At 43.9% G+C, this 21,465-nt stretch overlaps 2 protein-coding genes across 3 annotated transcripts; one reads left to right on the forward strand and one right to left on the reverse strand.

Annotated features, from left to right (window-relative positions):
- Positions 1-650: 650 nt before the first annotated feature.
- LOC133514674 (eukaryotic translation initiation factor 3 subunit G-like) lies at positions 651-2,726 on the forward strand. Of its 2 annotated transcripts, XM_061846508.1 has the most exons (6): positions 697-808; positions 893-926; positions 1,854-2,039; positions 2,134-2,235; positions 2,312-2,448; positions 2,520-2,726. In XM_061846508.1, the coding sequence occupies exons 3-6, from the start codon at positions 2,030-2,032 to the stop codon at positions 2,628-2,630; spliced, it is 360 nt and encodes a 119-aa protein (XP_061702492.1). In that variant the 5' UTR covers positions 697-808; positions 893-926; positions 1,854-2,029; the 3' UTR covers positions 2,631-2,726. The 2 variants fall into 2 exon arrangements, with proteins under 2 accessions (XP_061702491.1, XP_061702492.1); XM_061846507.1 differs by lacking the exon at positions 893-926 and having other exon boundaries at positions 651-808.
- Positions 2,727-3,393: 667 nt separating this feature from the next.
- dnmt1 (DNA (cytosine-5-)-methyltransferase 1) lies at positions 3,394-20,825 on the reverse strand. Its single transcript, XM_061846517.1, has 34 exons — positions 20,581-20,825; positions 20,261-20,297; positions 18,403-18,510; positions 18,133-18,322; positions 17,972-18,044; positions 17,623-17,704; positions 17,498-17,535; positions 17,370-17,421; positions 17,099-17,182; positions 16,917-17,026; positions 16,689-16,807; positions 16,129-16,221; positions 15,880-16,031; positions 15,281-15,468; positions 13,462-13,642; positions 13,262-13,359; positions 12,291-12,438; positions 12,108-12,223; positions 10,890-11,091; positions 10,691-10,824; positions 10,441-10,617; positions 9,564-9,788; positions 9,285-9,477; positions 9,032-9,122; positions 7,987-8,127; positions 7,626-7,908; positions 7,410-7,551; positions 7,071-7,237; positions 6,825-7,002; positions 5,472-5,667; positions 5,235-5,398; positions 4,149-4,265; positions 3,676-3,769; positions 3,394-3,603 (listed from the first exon to the last, which is right to left on the reverse strand). The coding sequence occupies exons 1-34, from the start codon at positions 20,625-20,627 to the stop codon at positions 3,566-3,568; spliced, it is 4,458 nt and encodes a 1,485-aa protein (XP_061702501.1). The 5' UTR covers positions 20,628-20,825; the 3' UTR covers positions 3,394-3,565.
- Between the last annotated feature and the right edge of the window lie 640 nt (positions 20,826-21,465).

The raw sequence follows: 21,465 nt of genomic DNA on the forward strand, positions 1-21,465 counted from the left end.
AAAATGGTTCTCTCACTCTCTTATGTACTTATTTCTGAAGTATAACTTCTAAGTGCAGTAGCTTATTTGATATAAATTTCACTCAGTCTACATTTTCGTGTCTGAAGTTTGCCAAAATTATTCAAGTTGTTTGGGCTCATATTTTAAGTTTTCAATATATTATGATTGCACCGTTAGAAGTAACCAGGTCACCATTTAAGAGTGTGTTTTATAAAACAAAACAACCAAAAAAAGTGCCCAAAAGGGGGCGCACCCCCACCCCAATGCAGACATTTTCAGTGTTTTTCCAAATTTGTCATTCTCATCCTTGATTTTGGATTTCGCATAATCAGAACTTCATTGGCTATCTTGAATTGAAATTACGACTAAATCAGAAGCGAAAGATGCAATTTTGTTGCAGATAATCGTAATTGACATCGTTATCTCACTGAAATATGTAATGAGAAAACCCAAATACAATGAATGGCAACATAGCAAAATATCTAAACTGCTTCTTTGTGGACTGGACGAGAATCACTGATGTTCTTTCTGACTTGGCCAAATTGAATCCAAAATATATTCGACAAATATCCAGTCTCTTCATTAAATGTTAACTCTTGCCATAAATGTGGTAATGACGTAATATGGCACCGCTGGATTAAATCTTTCATTATTATTCTTTTTTTTATTATTTGACGCATCCTGTGCTTTTATTCTGAATTTCTAAACCCAGAAGTTACGTCAGAGTTGCGACGAGGTTTGGCGGGCTCTTTCAAGCTTTGCGGTCCCGAAACTGAGCAGCCAACGTGCCAGCCATTGAATACAACGAGTGGGTATTTTCCATGAATAGCGACAAATTTATTTCTTTTTTCTTAACTCAATAACATGCAACAATCTCTGCGTTATCAACAAGGTCAGCCTGGCCGACAGAGTCGAAGAGGAAGAAGGTGAAAGTAAAACAAACTCACCGGCATCGTCGTCAACTTTTCGTCTTCGGAGCTTTATGAAATGTCGCTAATAAACACGAAAGTTGAACAAGTGACGAAATTTGACGGGAGGGGGACGCGGTCGACCGTCTGCGGAGCTTTATGAAGGTCGCTAATAAACATGAAAGTTGCACCGGTGACGAAATTAGACGAGGGAAGAAAAATGGTGTCGACGTAAAAGTTTAGCTTTGCGACGTAGGCTACATGTGGGTGTAAGCTAACCTGTTAGCATCTAGTTTCGACCAATCAACACAGAAAAAACCTTAAATCGTGTGTCAATCGGTATTTTCTCGTTTGAAAAAAAAAGGTTCAATAATGTAGCGCTGCAACAGTTAATCGTTTCATTGACAACCAATCGCTTGTAAAAAAAAAAAATCAATTATCTTTAATACTGTATGGACAGATTTTCAATGACGTCTCCACAGTCCTTCGACCAATCGGATAAATTAACGATAGAAAAAAACTTCACGCTTGACCTATCACCTGCGTTCTCTGATCTCTATGACACACAAAACTGCGTAATTGGAAACCTATACATAGCATAATTGTTCGAGGCCTTTTTTTGACCCAAATGTTGGCATTTTAAACCATTCAACAGTAAATATTAATTTCTGTAGCGTGTGTGTTCTGTATCTGATTGTTTAATTAAAATAAGACAGTTGGAATCTTTTTTTTCCCCCATTGGAAACTGACCATTTTGACATGAGATTTTCACACAAGACAAATGAGTGTGAAAGGCATCGAAATGCAATGGCGATTATTGTGTCTGACAATTATTATGCCATTTACGCTATTTCAGAATATAAAATTGCCGACGTTTAAAAAAAGTTGAAGGCACTTTACCCCTGACATTAACTTGATTTTCTATCGATTGTGTGGCTGTTCAAGATTGAGACCAGGAAAGCCTCCGACGCCACCGTCAGCGACATCTTCCTGACATTCTTCTCCATCAAAGAGGGGAAAGTCGCCTGGCGCACCAAAGAAACCGTGAGGGATTAGTCTGATGAGCTCATCCTCCTTCTGAGTACCCAAGACCAGGCTTAGGACCCCCAAAAACAGCAAAAATGTCACATGGTTTGTTTGGATGTACTTGGCAAATTCAAAGATAGTGAAGTCGCGTGTAAGACACTTGTAAACGGACCTTGTTTTTTTGTTTTGGGGGAACCAGAGCGAGTGCAGCCGGCACAGAGCAAGACCAGCAAGTACGTGCCCCCCAGCCTGAGGGACGGGGGCGCGCGCAGGGGCGAGTCCATGCAGCCCAACCGCAGAGGTGACCTCAAGAATTTCGTTTAAAAAAAAAAAAATAAATAAAGATTCAAGTTCTAACGAAACCAAAACATTTGCAGCCGACGACAACGCCACCCTCCACGTGTCCAACCTGTCCGAGGGCACAAGCCAGACGGACCTGCAGGAGCTCTTCAGACCCTTCGGCTCCATCTCCAGAATCTACCTGACCAAAGACAAGAAGACCGGGCAGTCCAAGGTGAGCCCTCACACCGTCGCCCGTTTGCACTCTCAGCAGATATGGAAATCGAACGTGTCCGCGCGTCGCAGGGCTTCGCGTTCGTCCGCTTCCACCGTCGCGAGGACGCGGCCGAGGCAATCGCCGGCATGTCAGGATTCACGTGCGATCGTCGTACCCTCAAAGTCGAATGGGCCAAGTAAGGCAGCACCGCTTCGAAATATCCGGGATCCTTTTTCCGTTTGCTGACCAACCAGAACTTTTTACCGCATTTTATCACAACGCTACAATGATTGTTACCATAATAAAATTTTCTTTCAAGAAGAAATGCTTGTTTTATTTTGCAGTTGTCTATCGCACAGTCAAAATAGATTAAGAATCAAGCACTATAGCGCACATTTCTTGCCGTTTTGTGTTATGCAGTCCTCATTTGCCCCAAATATGGATGGAAATAATCTGAAAATAATTGACGTGCTTTTGGCGTTTTGCCTTGAAATTTCTTGATCCATAGTCAAGGGTATCCTGACCCCATGTGCACAATGCTTTACCAGGTCCATCAATTTTGCAAATGAAGTTACTTAGAGTGGCAACTTCCTTCTTTCCAATCCCATCGGAGCTTATTTTTGACCTATTTATCAATTTTTTTCACTCGAGAGGCGGCGTCTTTCCTCTTGAGCAGTCATCGTGTTCACTTGAAAATGGCCCCATGATCTGCCTCATACAACAAGCGTTTTCATTGGTCAAGAGGAACAAATTTGACCAATCAACAAACGTGTATCTCATCTCCCACCTCGCTTGCAAAGTTTGGACCGGAATATGAATAAGTGTGGATTCCGGCACGGGTTATGACTGGGAATATTGCAGAATTTTTTTTTAATAAATGCAATTAAAAAAGTCGGAATTCCGCCTATAAACCGAAAAATCACATCTGCACTCTTAAGTGATTCCAGTTTCAGACTCGTAAAATCCACGTCATAAGAGCTTTATTTGAAATATTACATATAAAACTACATACAATTTATCCAACATGTTAAGAGGGATTAAAAGAACATTTCAAAATTGCTTTCTGATCAGTAAACGTGTGCCGAGCCAGAAGGCGGTCATCCCCCACCGTGGGCACTTATTGCCGGGAGGCGAACTAGTCCGACACCTCCATCTTCTCTTGTTTGATGTTCTCTGGGGGGGGGTCATGTTAAATTGCAAGGTTTTGTTTCAATAATAGCCGCAATCTCAGACAAGGGCGCTCACCTGCTGTCTGTTCTTCCTTCATCCTGTCAATCACACACTTCTTGATCTCCATTCCGATGGCTCTGGAGAGGGGCGGGGGGACGGCGTTGCCCACCTGCCGGGCGACGACGACGACAAGATGGTTTAAAGGGAAATTCTGGTGGTTTGCATTAAAAATGTATCCAATAGGTCATGTAATATGTACCAGTGTTTTGAGAAAATTAGCGACTGCAAATTTTCAGGGGCGCTGCCATTTTGGCGAGTCACATGACCTACATGCGCGGAAGTGACGTATGAGGTGCGCCAAAGGCTCGATTACATGGTGCACCATTTATTCTCATCTGATTAAGAAATAGCAGTATCGGGAAGACTAAGGAACACTTCCATACAGATTTGAACCTGTGGCTGTAAATAATATTGAATATTCGGATGGGAATGACGCGGAGACGCTAACTTTGTCTACTGGCGTTCGATGGGTCAGCGCGGTTGCTCACCTGTCTGTGTTTGTCCAGGATGTTCCCGAAGAAGCGGTACGTGTCGGGGAAGCCCTGAGAGCGAGCGCACTCCCTCACGCTGACCACTCGGTGCTGCTCAGGGTGGAGAACACGGCCCTGGAATGAAAATAATTAAAAAAAAAAAAAAAAAAAAAGATTTAGTACTAAATGAAAAAATGAAATTAGGGCAAAAAAAAAAAAAAAAATCCACCATCTTGATAATCCCAAAACAACAACTGCGTTAATTGCTAGTTTCGTAAAGAAAACAGTCACATAAAAACAAACATTTACTTTGACACTGTTAAAATTTGTTTGGAAAGGATTTTTTATTTTCTGGTGAGCTTAATTCACTTGAACAAAGCTTTGTTTACGGTTGTTGTTGTTCACTGTTCACTCTCTGCTTCACCTTTATAGGCCGACGGTTTTTCGCAAAAACAAAAAACAAACAAAAAAAAAAAACGACGTAAATATTTTTCCAAACTTCAGTGGATAAGCAAATCTGATTTTTGGGTAAATTTTTGATGAATTTCATAATACGGACCTCTGCAAACTGAATTTGATTTTTCTGTCTGAAATAGGACGTCGCAGAGACAAATGAACAATGCTTTTAGCGTGTATTTTCCCATTGCAAGAAATTATTTGAAAAAAATATCTAACCGATTTGACTTAAAATTTCACTTTTTTAATGACAAAAATGGTTCGGTTTTTTTTTGCTATGTTATGATGTTATTGCTTCACAGTGTATTTTGGGAAAAGTTAACATGTCACGGAAGTCGGGCCTTGGGTAATATGCAAGGTTTCTTGGTTGTCACGGTGTTCTACGTCTTTGCTTTGTACTTAACCTTTTTTTCTGGCTTACCAAGTTGAATTGAAAATCCTTCATGTTACCAGAACTGAAAAACGTCAAGATCGCATGACCAGTTTTAATTCGACACCATAATCCAACGTGTAAACCATGTCCTCCACATGTTTTGGGAGTACCAAGATGGCGGCCGACTGGCGTCAACCGCTCGATGTGTATGCGCTATCCAGTCTTTTTTTTTTTTTTTTTTAAATACATCAGTGGATTAGCATGCATTTTCTGACCTGTTTTCCCATGGGCTCAGGGTTGGTGACGGTGGTACTGAAGAAGCCGTCCCACTCCAGCCTCCCGTAGAGTCCCGCCCAGTGATTGTGGCGGTTTCCGGTGTGAGGCAGACACCACGGGATCAGCGTGTTAAACTGCCGGTCGGCCGGATCGCAAGGATTTCCTGCATTGGTGCGCAAAAAAAAGTGTTCACGTTCGAGTAACTTTATCGAAATGTCCTTCGAGCCCGTGCGTACCTCCGGCACAGGTGCAGACGCCTCTGAGCGCGCCCGTCCTGCTGCGTCCGTTCTTCTTGTCGCGGTGCGTGTAGCGCAATTTCTTGGTCATGGTGCCGTCCCTCAGGCGCACTTCGATGTTGGGTAGGTCTCTCCAGTCCGAGCCGGGAGCCAACGGGATGTGACGCATGCGGCCCTCCACCAGAGCGCTCATGTCCTATAAACCCAAGGGCCATTGAATAAAATAAATAAATAAATAAAAAAATTTAGGGAAATAAAAAATAAAAAGGGTGGGGGCAGTTATTTTGGAGCATTTTTTTTTTTTTTTTTTTAAATTGGGCCATCTGCTGAATCCATGTTTCAGTCATGTTTAATGGGAAATTTCTTAATACACCCATTCAGAAAAAACGAGATACAAGGGCCACTTTGATCAAATCAAAGCCAAATAATTGTAAACAAACTACTGTAATTTCCGGCCTATAAACCGCAATTTTTTTCTCAACCCTGCAGTTTATGCAGCGATGTGGCTAATTTGTGCATTTTTTTTCTAAAGGCCGGAAGGGGGAACTCGAGCGGAAAAGGTAAGAGTGAGACCGTTGGAATATATGTGCCGAGGAAGTGACTTTTACCGGTCCGGCCCTGTTAGCACTGCGCTAGCATGTTACTACCGTGTCTTGGTGATTTTTTTCCCGGTATGTCCCCCCCCCCCCTTTTTTTAAACTGGCCCTGTTGGCGTGGCACTAGGGTTAGCGTTAAACTCTCTGTGTACCATCTTTCTTTGTAAATATCTCGCGTTTCAATGTATTCTAACGCCACTGCACAAAGTACCGTAAAGTACCATAATTTCCGGCTTACAACCCGCGACGTTTTTCCACACACTTTCAACCCTGCGGTTTATGCGGCGATGTGGCTAATTTGTGCATTTTTTCTAACAGCAGCAATGGGGCACTCAAGCAGAAAAGGTAAGAATGAGACCGGTGGAATATATGTGCCGAGGAGGTGACTTTTACCGGCCTTGTTAGCGCTGCGCTAGCGTTAGCATGTTGCCGCTGTGTTCCTGCCTTGTCTCAGTGATACTTACTGTTAAGTTTTATTTTAACCGGCCTTGTTAGCACAAGCATTAGCACTAGCGTTAAACTGTTCCTGTGTACCCTCTTTCTTTATAAATACCTCGTGTTTCAATGTGGGCACTTGCGGCTATTACACAGCTACGGCATATGTATGTACCAAATGGTATTTCCTTTACAAATGTACTCGGTGAGGCTTACAACCAGGTGCGTTCTGTAGGCCGGGAATTACGGTAATCCACCAAACAATTCTTTACTGTTGAGTTATTTTGAAGAAGTGCAACACTGTATAGAGACAGAGACTCACCTTGCAGACGTGATCCCTGAGGATGGGCTGGTACTGCGTGCCGCGGATCTGCCTCTGGAACCACGACTGAGGCTCGCCGTTGTAGGAAATCTCCATGGCAGCGGCACCGTTGCGGATCTCAGGCAGGTCGGACATGGTGTCGCGGACCGTGATGGTTCTGTAGATGCCGCCGTTGCCGCTGTACGCAGGACGGCGTGTTACAACAGTTTGATGAGGAGTGCGCATGACACTTGATGCCAAGGTTACCGCGTGACGTTGCTGACGTATTTCTTCTCGTCCACCACCACGCTGAGGGAAACGGCTCTGGGAGCGAACACGTGCAAAGGCTCGGGATAGCGAGGCAGCTTCTCCCCGGGAGCGGCGGCCAGGATGATAGCTCTGCGGCGAGTCTGGGCAACGCCGTACTGACCCGCCTGATCCAAAAGCACATGACCAACGTGAGACAATGAACAAGAGGACACTGGACACACACACACACACACAGTTGAACAACCGTAACACTCAAAGCAATAATAATAACAATGCAAGTACATATGTGTAGTGCTTTGTTTACATTTTATATGATAAAAGATCAATCTACAGTACCTGCAGGACTCCAAAAGTGCACTGGTATCCCATTCTGACGAGGCAGCGCAGAGTCAACTTGAGGACCATGGATTTTTTGAAGGACACAAAGTTCCTCACGTTCTCAAGCAGGAAGAACTTCGGTCTGTAGTAGTCGCAGTAACTGCAACACATGAAGCCAAAAAGTTAGCAATTCAACACCACACATTCACTTTCAGTCAGTGTTTGCCTCGTCACCTGAGGTAGGAGACCACCAGCGAGTTCTTGAATTTTGAGTACGTGCGCGAGTTGAAGCGATTCATGCCGCTGAAGCCTTGGCACGGGGGTCCGCCGCACAGCATCTCCACGTCGCCCTTCTGCGGAAGCAACTGGCCCAGGGAGTTGGTCTTCTCGCCGGACATGACCAGCTTGAGTAACACGTTGCAGTCTTCCGTGAACACGGTGGTGCCCGGGTTGTTGAGCCTGAAGGCTTGCGCCGCCGGCTCCCACATCTCGATGGCCCACTCCGTCTCAGAAATCCCTTTGAGGTAAAAAGTGACGCTCGTTTGGTGAAACCGCATGGGTCGGAACCTTTGACCGTGTAGGAAGGAGCGCTCACCGGCCTGGTGGAAGCCTTTGGAGAGACCGCCACAGCCTGAGAACACGTCCAGTGTGCGATATTTCTGCACTTCGGGAATCTGTTGTTCACCAAGCTGCTCTGCAGTTTCTTGAACGGCTGAAGCCTTGCCTTTGCCCTTACCTTGTAAATTAAAAAAATAAAATAAAAATCACCATTCCACTGTAGACATTGGGAACAGCAGACCCTCAACTGGCTTTTTACATGCGTGTGTGTGGCTGGTCCTAATAAAGACAACATTTCTCGAAGGAAGGTTAACACGAAATGGTCCGTCGGTCTGACGGACGTGAAAACTTGTCGGAATACCGTAATTTCCGGTGATGCGGTTCATTAGTGCATTTTTTTCTAACGGCCGCAAGGGGCACTCAAGCGGAAAAGGTAAAAGTGAGATCGATGGAATATATGTGTCAAGGAAGTTACTTTTACCGGTATGTTTTTTTTTTTTTAAACGGGCATGTTAGCGCTGCGCTAACGTTAGGACTGTGCTAGCATGTTGCTCCTATGTCTCAGGGATTTTTACCAGTATGTTTTTTTTTTTTAACTGGCCCTGTTAGCACCTTAGCGTTAGTGCCGCGTTTGCGCTACCGTTTTGCTGCCATGTCTCTGTGATTTTTACTGGTATGTTTTTTTTTCCCCAGCCCTGTTAGTGCTGTGCTACCGTGTTGCTGCCACGTAATTTTTTTTCCCGTTTGTGCTACCGTGTTGTTGCTATGTTAAACTAAGCTACGGTATTAAAACTTTGAAATCTCTCTGTGTACCGTTAGTGTGTAAATATCTCGTGTTTCAAAGTTCTAATGTGGGCACCTGCGGCTTATGTATGTACCAAATGGTATTTCCTTAACAAATGTACTGGGTGAGGTTTATAGTCAGGTGCACTCTCTCAGCCAGAAATTACGGCATGTGCCCTGTGATTGGCTAGGGACCAGTTCAAGGTGTACCCCGCCTCTCGCTCAAAGTCAGCTGTAAAAGACAACTGGGACCCAAAGGAGGATAAGCGGGTCAGAAAATGGATGGCCGTTTTATTTACCTTTCCCTTTGCCCTTTCCTTTGCTTTTGTGCGTGGCAGAGCGAGCGTGGTTTGGAGGATCCTCAAAAGTTTTGGTTTTGGCGTTATAAGCCTGCAAGAGAAGAAAAGGAACATTTGGAAAATTGACTAATAGGTAGCCCATAAATATTTGGGTCACTGCGTTATGAAGTAATACCAATATGTCTATTAAAACACCTGGGAACTGTTTTCAAACATGATTAAAAATGTTTTTTTAACATTGTGAACTGTGTACCTCCAGGAAATAGAAGCGGTCCGGTCCCCTGTTGGAATATTCTTGGACCGACTCGTTGAGGTCCTCCCCGTATTCTACATGACAGCGTCCGAGCACGTCCGACATGCTGACAGTGACCTCCTCGTCGCTCCAGTACAGTTGATTGACATCCGTGTGGTAGCTGGCTTTCACTCCTTTGTGGGTGTTTTCAGGCCTATCAGAGGAAATCCAGTTTTGTTTTGTTTTTTTTTAAAAACAGTCGAAAAAAAAAAAAGAGAGCAAAATGATCAACTCATTTACCTGTAGAACTTGTACAGTCGGAGTTTGACCTCCGACAATTCCGCCTTGCTGTTGCTGCGCCGGTGACAGAAGATCTCCTTGATGCGGCCGACCCGGAACGGTTCTGGCGCGTCCTGGTTGGAGCCCTTGATGTAGTCCGAGGACTTTCTGTAGTATTCTGGGTACAAGTCCTCGTCCACGTCGTCTTTTCTGTGGGAGCGCTTCACAGGGCTGGTTGCTTTCACACTGATAGCAGACATAATAAATAGTAACAATCATAACCATCCATCCATCCATTTTCTTTGCCGCTTATCCTCACGAGGGACGCTGGAGCCTATCCCAGCTGTCAACGGGCAGGAGGCGGGCCACACCCTGAACTGGTTGCCAGCCAATCGCAGGGTACATACAGACAAACAGTCACACTCACAATCACACCTAGGGGCAATTTGGTGTCCAGTTAATCTTCCATGTTTTGGGGATTTTTTTGGGGGGGGGGACCGGAGTGCCCAGAAAAAACCCACTCAGGCACGGGGAGAAAACGCAAACTCCACACAGGCGGGGCCGGGATCGAACCCGGGTCATACGGTCGTAACCATTTCTAAATAACGTGCAGAATATTCAATTATATATTCTCAAATTTTCTGTCCATGCTGCAGTCGTGTCACAATCGAGGCTGAATGGAAAAAGACCATTTTTTTAAATTTGAAAAGTTTTTATATCATTTTGGTTAAGGTAAAGTGTTGCCCAGGCAGCCCCCATGTTGGGAGCCCACTGACAAACTTGTCAGGATGCTGCTTAAATGTTGACACGTCAGTCAATGATATTATAACAGTTATTCCTTTTAAATTGGGAAAATCTTAATCCACAGTTGACATTGTCTACAAAATTTGAGCGTCACCTGAAGTTAAAGGTCTCAGGTGGCAAGTAGACGCCGTCTCCAACCCGGAACTGCTCGCCTCTGAAGCAGGCCAACGCGTAGAGCGCTTTTGAGTCGTGCTCTTCGTCCAGCGGCTCAAATGCACGCGGATTCTCTCGCTCCTCGCGCTCTTTGATCCTCACGCAGCTGCTACAAAATCTATTCCAATCATTTCAAATAATTAATTAGAATGGAGGACTCTTGAATGAATAAAATAAATGTTCGTGCTCACTTAAACTTGCAGTCGTCCGACGGCGCGGTCTTGGGCGGTGTCTCAAAGCGGGCAAAATCCGTGTCGTACCAGAACTGATAGAAGAAACTTTTACCGTCGTCTTCGATCACCTTGACGTCCACATCCATCCCACCCTGACGCGCAAAAGCAGCAGTGAGCATCCGAAAGAGGAAACTACTCAGCAGCAAGGTGGACTCACCTCCATGAACCAATTGTTGGAGGGTGCCTTGTAGGTGACATTGACTTTTCCTTGGATGTAGCTGAGCGACATGTCCTCGCAGTCGTCCACCAGGAGCAATTCCAGGGGGTCGGACGACTCGCCCAGCACCGTTTGAGTGCCGCGGAGGAACCAGTGGGCGTGAAACATCTTGCCGTTGTTGTCCTCCCACATGGCCGTGATCCTGGCGGAGAGCAAAAAAAATTTGAGAATACAGAAAATGAACATTTCTTGCGTTCAATTCGAAAAACTAGTTTCTGGGTAAGACTCTTAATCCTCCTAACCCAGACTATTAACCCTAATTTGGAGCAGCACTGTGTAATTAGTTAAAACATATCAGTAAAAGTCTGTCATCTTAATGCTCACGGAGTGCAAAATGCCATAGACTGGCTACTGAAACTCGCACCAATGTTGCAGTAGTTGGAACTAAGCAACAGGTATTTGAACACAGTGCAACATGTAGAAAACCTTTTGGGAAATTTGCGTCTTGAAAGAAATAATGGCATTTTCATCCATTTAATGCTCAAACTCAAGGCCTGGGGGCCCAGATACGGCCCGCTGCACGATTTTATGTGGCCCGCTGAGGCAAATCATGTGTATCAACTTCCATGATTTTTGTTCAAATCTGTACCAAAATACCCAATTGTCTTATCATAAATAAAGACGAGATTGCAAGCATTTTTGTGTTATCAAATGCCAACAATAGTTGAAGAAACAATTAGTCTTGATTTCTGATTCCAAAACTAGCTCCTAAATTTCATGTGTAAATTGAATGATTGGTCAATTCACACTTTTGATAGCTTCACACTCAAAATGGCCCTCTGACAGAAACCCTAACTACAACGTGGCCCACGCTAAAAATGAGTTTCACACCCCTGATTTCATGGGTGACTCAAACTGAAAAGCAAGGCACCGTCGTACAGGCTTTTACTTTCATTTGAAACCCAAATCCAGTTGGAAAACCTAGGATAGCAAACCTAGTACTGGTTTTAAAATCCTCTTTGAGACCTTAAACTTCTTTAAATAAATACTTTGAAACTAATGCTGGCATGACATGTCTCTTCTGTAAATCTGTTTAACGCCGGCTTCAAAGCACAAATCGGGTTAGGCCAAATGATGAATGTTGCTGTGGTCTTTCTGCAAAGTTACCCCCCCCCCCCCGCCACCCAAATGTGTGTAAAAATCCAGTTTGTACTCTACCTAGCCAGGTATAACGGAGTGGATGGATCCTCAGAGGATACTGAAACGCAGTCGCCAACCTCCAGCTCTTCATCATTCACGGAGACCTTTTTGTAGTACTGTTTCTTGTTCTCGCCCTGTAAGCAACATTGAGCATCGCTCAGTCATCACGCACGTTGCAGCCAAGCGTCGAGCAGCCGGTACCTGAATGGGCTCGCCGATCCACGCCAGCTTGCACTGCGTCTGCTTCGTCCTCTTCTCCCGAGACGCCTTCTTGGTCTTCACGGGCACGTCTTCCTCCTCCTCTATGTTCTCATCATCCTCGGCCTCCTTCACGGCCAAGTTCGGGCACCTGAATGAATGAGGAAGGAGACTTTAAAAATTACTGCTCTGTGCAACAATCTGCATATTAATATATTAACGTCATCCATCCCCTTAGTGAGAAAAGTTTCTACTGTGTTTTTACTTTTGTCTCATCTATAACTAGTAACAAAAAAGTTTATAAACAATGCATTTTTTGACAAGAAAAACAAGTATGAGGCTAACTGTGCGTGTCCCCATTTACCACATGATCAAGTATTCTAACGCCGCTGCGCAGAGTACCGTAATTTCCGGCCTACAAGACGCGCCCCCCCACGCTTTCATCCCTGTGGTTTATGCGGCTAATTTGTGCATTTTTTCCTAACGGCCGCAAGGGGGCACTCGAGCGGGAAAGGTAACAATGAGACCGTTGGAATATATGTGCCGAGGAAGTGACTTTTACCTGCCCAGTTAGCACTGCGCTAGTACTGTGCTATCATGTTGCTCTTATGTTACTGGCGTCTCAGTTACATTTATCGGTAAGTTTTATTTTAACCAGCTCTGTTAGCACTAGCGTTAAACTGTGTACCATCTTTCTTTGTAAATACGTTTTTCAATGTGGGCACTTGCGGCTTTTACACAGCTGCAGCGGATGTATGCACCAAATGGTATTTCCTTTACAAATCTACTCTGTGACGCTTGTAACCAGGTGCGCTCTGTAGGCCAGGAATTACAGCAGTTCATCGTTCACCCTTTGTAAAACGCAAAGATTGTGGTGGACCAAGAACTCCTGTTTCAATACAAATGAGATCAAGTAATGTGACAAACATGATAAATGGTTGGTGAAGAAAAAAAAAAAAAATTTCTGCACTCACCTTCTTTGCTTGCACGCTTGTTTGCTTTTGCCACTTCCTCCAAATTTTATCATGTCCTTGCAGGCGACACACTTGCCACAGTCAGGAGATTGACAAACCTTAAAAAAAAAGATGGGGAAAAAAGTTAAAGTAGTACAACATTCAAGTACAGCAGTGGAGTCTCGGGTTGGGCCCACAGTTTCGGTGCGGTGGAGGCTTACCTCGCAGACGCCGCAGCGCTGCCGTTTGGTGACGCTGTCCTTGTCGTCCTGTTCGAGCTGCTCCGAGAAGAAGGTGTCAAAGATCAGGTAGACCAGCTTGGTGGTGGTGGCTTTGGTGGGACCCTTGCTGTCCTTCTCGATCTTGGTCGGGTGACGGATGGCTTGTCGTCTCGCAGCTCGCCTGGTTTATTTTATTTTTTTAAGGGGAGCAAGAGGATTTGTATTCAGGTGTTTTATTTAGGAGCTGCAGAGATGCTGGTGGTCACGTGATGCGACGCCACGATGAAGCAACTGGCCAATCATCAAAAGCGTCCAGCCATGCAACACGAGACAAGCGACACTGTAAAGCTGTTGAATGAGGAGCAAAGTGGGGTACACGCATACCGATAATCAAGCCCCCATCAAAGTCAGGAAAAGCCCCATTAGCACACATAGAACGTATAAAACATTTTCCCACAGTGTGGGATGTATTCAATTATTTTTCCTTCCCAATCTGTCAGAGCCGGCAATCCTAAACGTTGTGACTGCTAACGCTCCCCAAATAGGAAGTTAGCGCTGCTGCTGGACAAATTTGCGAGCAACTGGTTGCGTTGATTATTTGTATGGCACGTCTCGAGCCATTTACCACAAATAATATGACAAACTTTTGCAATAAATGTATAGTTAGCAGCTAGGCAAAGAGTTAGGCTTACTTCCATTTCTTCTTATTGTTTGAACGGTAATGTAAACACCAATCATGACGTCTTAAAAAAAGTCAGGAAATTTCGATTTTGACAGGAACATTTGTCCCTCATGCAAAAATACTACAAAAGATATATCTGGTTGCATGATCCTTTTACAAAGGCAAACTGATACAAAAAGAAGCAAAATTACATAATTTTGAAATTATTGTGCAGACAAACATAACATTTATGCATATGTAATATACAGTATTAGTACATTACATCACTATACAATTTTGTCATGGTTTAAAAATCAAAATGCATGTACCCCTCTTTGTCAATCAAATGAGGACTATTTAATTCAACTTAAAGGAACAACAGTTTTGTCTATAGTGTATGAGTGAAGCTTCCCAATCAACGATTGAATGTGCCATGGTAACGCTCACAAAAGAAAAATATCGCGTTCTGTATAGAATCCGTTCCATTTTATACAACAACGTTCTGGAGGTTACAATCTTGACTTCTCTAAGAAATTCAATCTCACGCAAACATTGGAGACGCGAGAAGGCGCTGACTGCAAATTCAAAATGTACGTACTAGTTTCCATGGCAACACCGGGCCGATCACCTGAACCGCCGAAGCCCTGTCGGCCGCCATTATCCCGTCTCCTGCATGTGTTCTTTTCGTGATTTATGTCATCAAAAGCCATTTGCCGCCCTCAACACAAAGACCTTTATCGTTAAGAGGGACAGTGCTCCGTTTCTTGGTGAAAGCCAGACAGAACCCTTGATTTGGACCGCACGACATGCCCGTGGGCATTCTTCTGTGCCACGCCGCTTACGGAGCGACTCGAAAATGACAAACCAGATGGCGTAATGACACTAGTACACACAAACGACGATGTGAAGCCATACACAACATCGGCACGGACTTTTTCCCCATCACGCAAGCCAACGATGCAGTCGGGCCAACCTACCAGTACAGCAGCATGCTGCATTAGGAAATGTCAAAGGAATGGTAAACGTTAGCGAGCGCTCGGAGCCATTTATTTCAAAGAAAAGCTAAAAAAAAAAAAACTCGAAGCACCCGGCGGAGCCGCGATGTAAAACGGCGCAGCCCTCGTTTTAACGGGAGAGTCGCGGCGCAGGAAGTCGTACCTCTTGCCCAGCGTGACGCCGGCCAGCTTGATGAGGTCGCGCATGCAGGGCGTGACGATGATCGGCTGCTCGTCCGAGTCGCCGGCCTCGTCGTAGCTCTCCACCTGCTCCACCACGAACTGGGCGTGGCGCAGCAGCGTGTCCTCGGTGAAGCAGTTGAAATTCAGGCCCGGCGGCGGCACCGTGGTCTGAAAGCGGGGGAAGGTCAAGTTCTTTTTATTTCATTATTACACTATGTATGAACTATTTGTTGACTTTAAATCCAAAAGGACACTCCTCAAATCATGTTAAAAGGTAATCAAAGAAAACAGGCAAAGAAGTTTTAATCCAACACGAACAAATAATTGTCCATTTAAAAAAAAAAAAAAAAATTCGTCTACATTTCCCCCCCCCAATATAAAAATGACTTCAAGAGGAGAGGAATATTGAGTATGCAGTAGGCGCATACATGTCATTTGGTGAACTTCTGCACTGGAGAGAGCCTCAGGTTCTCTAACCTATTTTTCTTTATAAATGGTAGCTCAATTGGTCAAGGGTTAAAATAAATATATATGTACACTTTTTTTTTTTTTTAGCTGGACATTTCCTCCGTTCCCCACCTCAATTTTGTTGAGAAGATCCTCGTAACTGGCGTCCGGATTCTTCTGGAGGAACTCCACCACTATTTTGCTCATATAGATCTTCTCCTGCATCAGCGCAAAGATGGACGAGTACTCCTCGCTGGGATTCATCAGGATGTAGTCCGCAAACGCTTGGTGGGTAAGGTTGGGGGGGGGGGGGAGAAACACTGTTACTATCCGCACACAGGAAATACATAACTTCGGTCAGAATAAGAACTGTTGCAATACCTGTGGTGAACCCGATCAGAGCTTTTTCTCCTCCATCAAATCCCGTAATCCACCAAGCATTAATGGGTCCAAGTTTCTTTGCAGGAACGCCACCTAAACAGGGAACAGGAACTCAAATGCTGGCATATTTACTTACACCTGCCACCCACAACAATCTACTGTACTAAAACATACATAAAAAAAAAAACGTGGTAGGACTACACTACACTTTGTCCGCACGCAACTGAATAACAAAAATACACTAAAATCCTGCTTGCCCCTTAAATAACTACAAAAATAAAAATTTGGGAGGGGGGAAAAAAAACAGTATAAGAAAACGGCCACCCCCCACCCAAAAAAAAAAAAAAAAAAAAAAAAAATTGCAAACAAAAACCGATCCTTTCATTCATCAGATATAAACTTTACTTAAAATAACTTCTTGCCCCTAAATTTATTTTTTTTCCTCAAATGAGCTCTAATGTCAAATTGATTCATTTGCATTAGAATCATCACATAAATCCAATATAATCTCAGAGTGCCCAAATCACGCAAATGTGTCAAAACGTCAGGCAGGTCGTTACCGTCCAAGCAGGGGTTGTCGTCGTAGATGGGTTTGACGACGCAACTGAAGTACAGCTCCACGTTCCTCTCGATCAGCCCGGCGTCAAAGGGGCAAAGATGGCCGTGCTTGTCGTACACGCTGCGTGGGCGTTTCAACACAAACATTTCTCGTTTATAATTCCACGTTGGCAAACTGCGGATGTATTGTTGATTTTTTTTTTTTTTAACCATTTAGAAGGAATTGCCACCTAAAGTTTGTGATCCTGTGCTGCGGCAGATCCTCGTAGCTCTCGAAGCCGTCCTCGTTCGCGTCGAACAAGGAGAGGCGCTCGTCGGTCAACATCTCCGGCTCGTCCAGCTGAAGGCACACATCATTTGAAGCCATTCAAAAGAAAAAAATATAACAACAACATCTAAATTTCACACTTACCGCATTGTCTGGATCGCCTTGAAAGAACTTGAGGTCGGAGTCGTCCAAATATTGCCTGCAATCCGGACATTTGGGAGGAGGAGTCTAAAAAGCACAAAGTTTCAGATGAGATTTAAACTAAAATTGACTTTTGGTATAATTTCCTTTTTGGGATACTTATTCAAATACTCGACCTGCTAGCTAAGGCAGAGAGTTAAAATATGGGTCACTTTAAAAGTTAAAATAGAGTTTAAAGAGGAGATGGGGAAAATTGAGCTCTTAGTGGTTCTACCTTTGGAGCAGAAACTGTCTTGGTCTCAGTCAGGACTTCTTCAGGACCAGCTCTGTCAAAATGTTTTCATTTTTTATTTTTAGCGAAAACAAATTCAAGGGCGTTCTGTCTCGGATTGAAGGACTTACTTGTCATCAGATTCCACCTTCAGACGCTTCTGCTTGGACTACAGCACATTTTTTTGGGGGGGGGGTTAGGCTGTTAATGTATGTAAGGTGTGAGCTGTAAGAGCAGAAATAAAAAAAATATTCACCTCCTCAGCAACATCGTCCTGTTTCGCCTCACTTTCTCCATTTGTGGCTTCTCCATTTAAGTCTTCAGACTTGCGCTTTTGACTGTAAAAAAAAGGTGATTTTTCAAAAAATGCTAACAACTTTAGCACAAATTTTCTTATTTTAATAGAGCTCGATTCACATCTATGGCAGGAAAAAAGTTTTTTTTGCATATTCCATGAAATTGTATTATGATTTAGCCAAACAAAATTGGTTTAAGCCATATAACAATCCATGCTGGACGTTTAATATTTTCAGGTTCAAGCATTTTGCAAATGCAGCACGCACGCACGCAAAAAAAAAATAATAATGATAAATTAAAAAACGCACACTTTGGAGAACATTGACATGATGGTTGGTTGCTTGCCCCCACTTCTCGTCACCCTGGAGCTGGCTGGAGACGCTGGTGGGGGAAAAAGCTCAAGAATAAAAGTTCAAATTGACCAAAAAAAAATAGATGCTTTCACAAAAGAAAAGTGTTTTGAGCTAACTTTTAGCGTCAGACTTGCTCCTGCGTCCTCTCCGAGCGCCGGGCGACCTGACTGCGTCGTCTTCGTCCTCGGCGTCCTCGTCTTTGTGGGAGCCGTTGCTGAGGCCGTTTGTTTTGCCGTTGGACTCCTCGCCGTTCTCCAGATCTAGCTCCTTCCCCAGCAGGGACTTCACGTTGGAGATGTAGTCCTCCTGAGGAGGGAGATTAATAAAGGAATGGAAGAAAATTGCCAGTTTAAGTCTTTCACAGTATTAAAATAAAGCAGGCTGACCACGGAGATTTCTGAGCTTTTCATCTTTTCCTCGAGGCTATCGAGGGCGTCCTGAGCGTCGGCGTGCAGGAAGTCCTGCACCAGCTTGAGCTTCTCTTTCACGTGATCCTAGACGGGCAAAAAAAAAAAAAAAAAAATTAGTAATAAGTAGGAGTAAATTAATTTCAAGATCCTGAACGGTATGCAAGGAACTATTTTACCCAGCAGTGTCAGAATACATGGTGACTTGGCACATGCAGTTTTAGTTGCTGGGGTACACAATGTTTTTTGTTTTTTTTAAATTTCACTATTTTACATTTGTGTCCAAAAAGCATTTTTGATACAGATATTTATAATGAAGACACTTCAAGCTATAATACTTTGTCACAAGATGTCCACCAATTGTAAAGTTACTAGTAAAAGTGTCAAGATCATTTGCTTTGGTCGGTCATCCTCGAAGCGGATTTAACGACTAATTTAAGTCAGGTATGAGAAGAAATCTCAAATTTATAATATATTAAGTTGATAAATATTCAACATTGAAACTCTTTGGAGTATGTCCCTTCATCTTAATTATTATTCATTTACTGGAATTATGACTTTTGCACTGTGTAATTTAAAGGTCAAGCGTCATGAAATGGATGATTTTTAGTATGTTATTAATTAAAAAAAACGGCAGCCGGTATGAACCCATCCGTTTTTTAGTCACAAAACATGATTTTGACATATGTGGCTTTTTGTAACTGCCGCATGAAAATCCTCTCGAGGGATTTGTTTTCGACAAGAAGCAGGAAGTGACGTGGGAGGCAGTGGCGCCCTCGAGCGGACTCCTTTGTCTCTATTAGTTTTACCTGCGGGAAGGTAGCCCTTTGTTCCTTCGTGTTAGCCAAAATGCCAGCTTGTTGCATTGCTGGATATTGCTCGAACACTCGGGAGGATGGATTTACCCTTCATAAGTTTCCAAGAGACCCCATTCGTCGTGAAAAATGGATTGCACAGGTGCAAAGGACGAAAACTTTCTGGGTTTCAAATGACAGGTAAGTGTGTATACAGCTACTAAAAAAATTATAATAATCGTTTGGGGGAGCGGAGGGACCATGTAATCCGTCTCTCCATCGTCACAAAAGATCCGCGTACGTACGACAGGAGTGCTAAATGTGCACGTCGAACGGCTTGGCTTCCGCGTCGAGCTCGCCGGCGAAGGCTGCCACGTTGTGCCTCGCGGACGAGCACAGCTTCAGCCGGGCTTGCTCATATATTCTGTCGTTAGAATTAATCCGCATATCATATAAATACGGCTCAAAACAACAAGGTAATATTGCCCCGGACACTTCACTCAATTGTGAGATGTTCTCTTCTTCAAAAAAGAGCTTCTGTGTCAGAAGAGGCGTGTTCGTCTCCCATAGTAGGGGCAACAGCTTGTTTTCAATGGCGAATGTCCCAGTGTGAAGTCACGGACAGAAGATGCAGCCAATATGGCAACCACTTGGATGTCGAATGACACTTCCGCAGCTTTGCGCATGGATGACGCGCTTTCAGGTCATTTATTTTTTCATATAGACATTGAAGTGAATAATGTTATATGTATTTTTTATGTCAATATCCATTTTAGAATGTTTTATAGGGATTACACTTGCCCTTTAATGATGCGCCATGGCGTTTAGTACCTACAAGTGCGTATAAACTTGCATCGTAACTGAAGGACCCACCTGTCATGTACATTTCTATGCAACAGATCATTGCTTACACTCATTCAGTTTGATTCTCACCGAAAACCAACGTTAAAAATGAGAGTTTGGTACATTACACTGCTTTAAAAAAATAAAAACACCACTTTAGTAGTGTCAAAACAGGTCGACTTAACTGCGTTCCAACTCACCTCGTCTGAAGAGCCATCTTCGTGTAGCACCTGCAGCCTATAAACGGAGGTAAGAAACGAGTCAAATGTTAATTCGTCTTTTGTTTACCACGAGAAGACTGCTCGTGGTGGCGCCAAATTCCCCCCCCCCCTTTCCACACACACACACTGACAAGCTGCATGCTAGCGACGCGACTTGCTAACGATGGCAACAGCCAAGATAGCAGTTGTAAAGCTGGGTTAATACCCCCTGCCCGTAAATAAAACTCAACTAAAGATCCCGGAACGGAGCCAAATGTTGTTGGTCGAGCCCGACGGAGAGCGTTAGCATCCAGTCTTACCTTTTCCTGACATCCTCTGGCAACGGCAGGGAAGTCCTGGCTGGCATGACGCTCGGCGGGCGATTAAAAAGCAACGTCGAAGAGCGGAGGTTTAAAAAGGGGCTTTAAAAGCGCGAGGGAGAGGACGAAAAAAGAGAGAGCGACAGCGGTGCTCGTCAGCCTGCTAGCATGCGCCGTCTGTGCCGTAACGAGGAACTGGAGGACGCCAGGAAAGCAATTGGCGCGTCTGGGCCGTCTTTTTCGCGCGGAAACATAGGCGTTTCGGACCGTACCATTGCGGAGTCTCGCGGGGAGCACGCCGCAAATGGAATGGCGTGTTAGACCACAATAGACAAGTTAATATGATATAATAAAACCACAATAAGGTTAATATAATGTAAAAAATAGTACGGCGTTTTATTTGCTATAGGGATGATAGAATATAAGCAAATGTGATTTAAAAAAAACACGCCGAACCTTGTTTTTACCGGAAGTTCATGACACCTGAAGCGGAAACGGACTCAATTGCAAGTTTACAACAAAATAATAGAATCTACTCGAGTTTTTCTGTGTCTGTTTGTGTATGTGAGTGTGTGTGTGGGCGGTTAGTGAATTATGGAGCCCATACTTATATTAATAACAATTAAACACAACTAAGTCGTCGAAGTGTGTGCGTGAGTATAGGGGGTCAAAGGTCCAAGTTCAAAGGGGGCTGGGGTGCACTGGGTTTCCGAGTCTGTTGGAAAAACTGATTATTGTTATTGTTGTTGAACAGTTTTCATTATATGTTTGTTTTAATTACACGGTATTTTACGGAAGCGTGTCTGCCACACCAAAAAAAAAAAATACGCTTCTGTAGTATTTCTTACATATTTATATATATATTTTTAGAAAATAGTCTAGGCA

Source organism: Syngnathoides biaculeatus, chromosome 16 (genome assembly GCF_019802595.1).
Source record: "Syngnathoides biaculeatus isolate LvHL_M chromosome 16, ASM1980259v1, whole genome shotgun sequence".
Lineage (NCBI taxonomy): Eukaryota > Metazoa > Chordata > Actinopteri > Syngnathiformes > Syngnathidae > Syngnathoides > Syngnathoides biaculeatus.

Excerpts from the sequence above, each read along its gene's own strand:
- LOC133514674 (XM_061846507.1), top strand. Across the intron at positions 2,236-2,311 it reads CATGCAGCCCAACCGCAGAG|CCGACGACAACGCCACCCTC; the intron begins GTGACCTCAAGA and ends AAACATTTGCAG. Across the intron at positions 2,449-2,519 it reads AGAAGACCGGGCAGTCCAAG|GGCTTCGCGTTCGTCCGCTT; the intron begins GTGAGCCCTCAC and ends CGCGCGTCGCAG.
- dnmt1 (XM_061846517.1), bottom strand. The coding sequence starts at position 20,627 with ATGCCAGCCAGGACTTCCCTGCCGTTGCCAGAGGATGTCAGGAAAAG. Across the intron at positions 18,323-18,402 it reads AAAGCTCAGAAATCTCCGTG|GAGGACTACATCTCCAACGT; the intron begins GTCAGCCTGCTT and ends CTCCCTCCTCAG. Across the intron at positions 10,825-10,889 it reads CCAACAATTGGTTCATGGAG|GGTGGGATGGATGTGGACGT; the intron begins GTGAGTCCACCT and ends TTTGCGCGTCAG.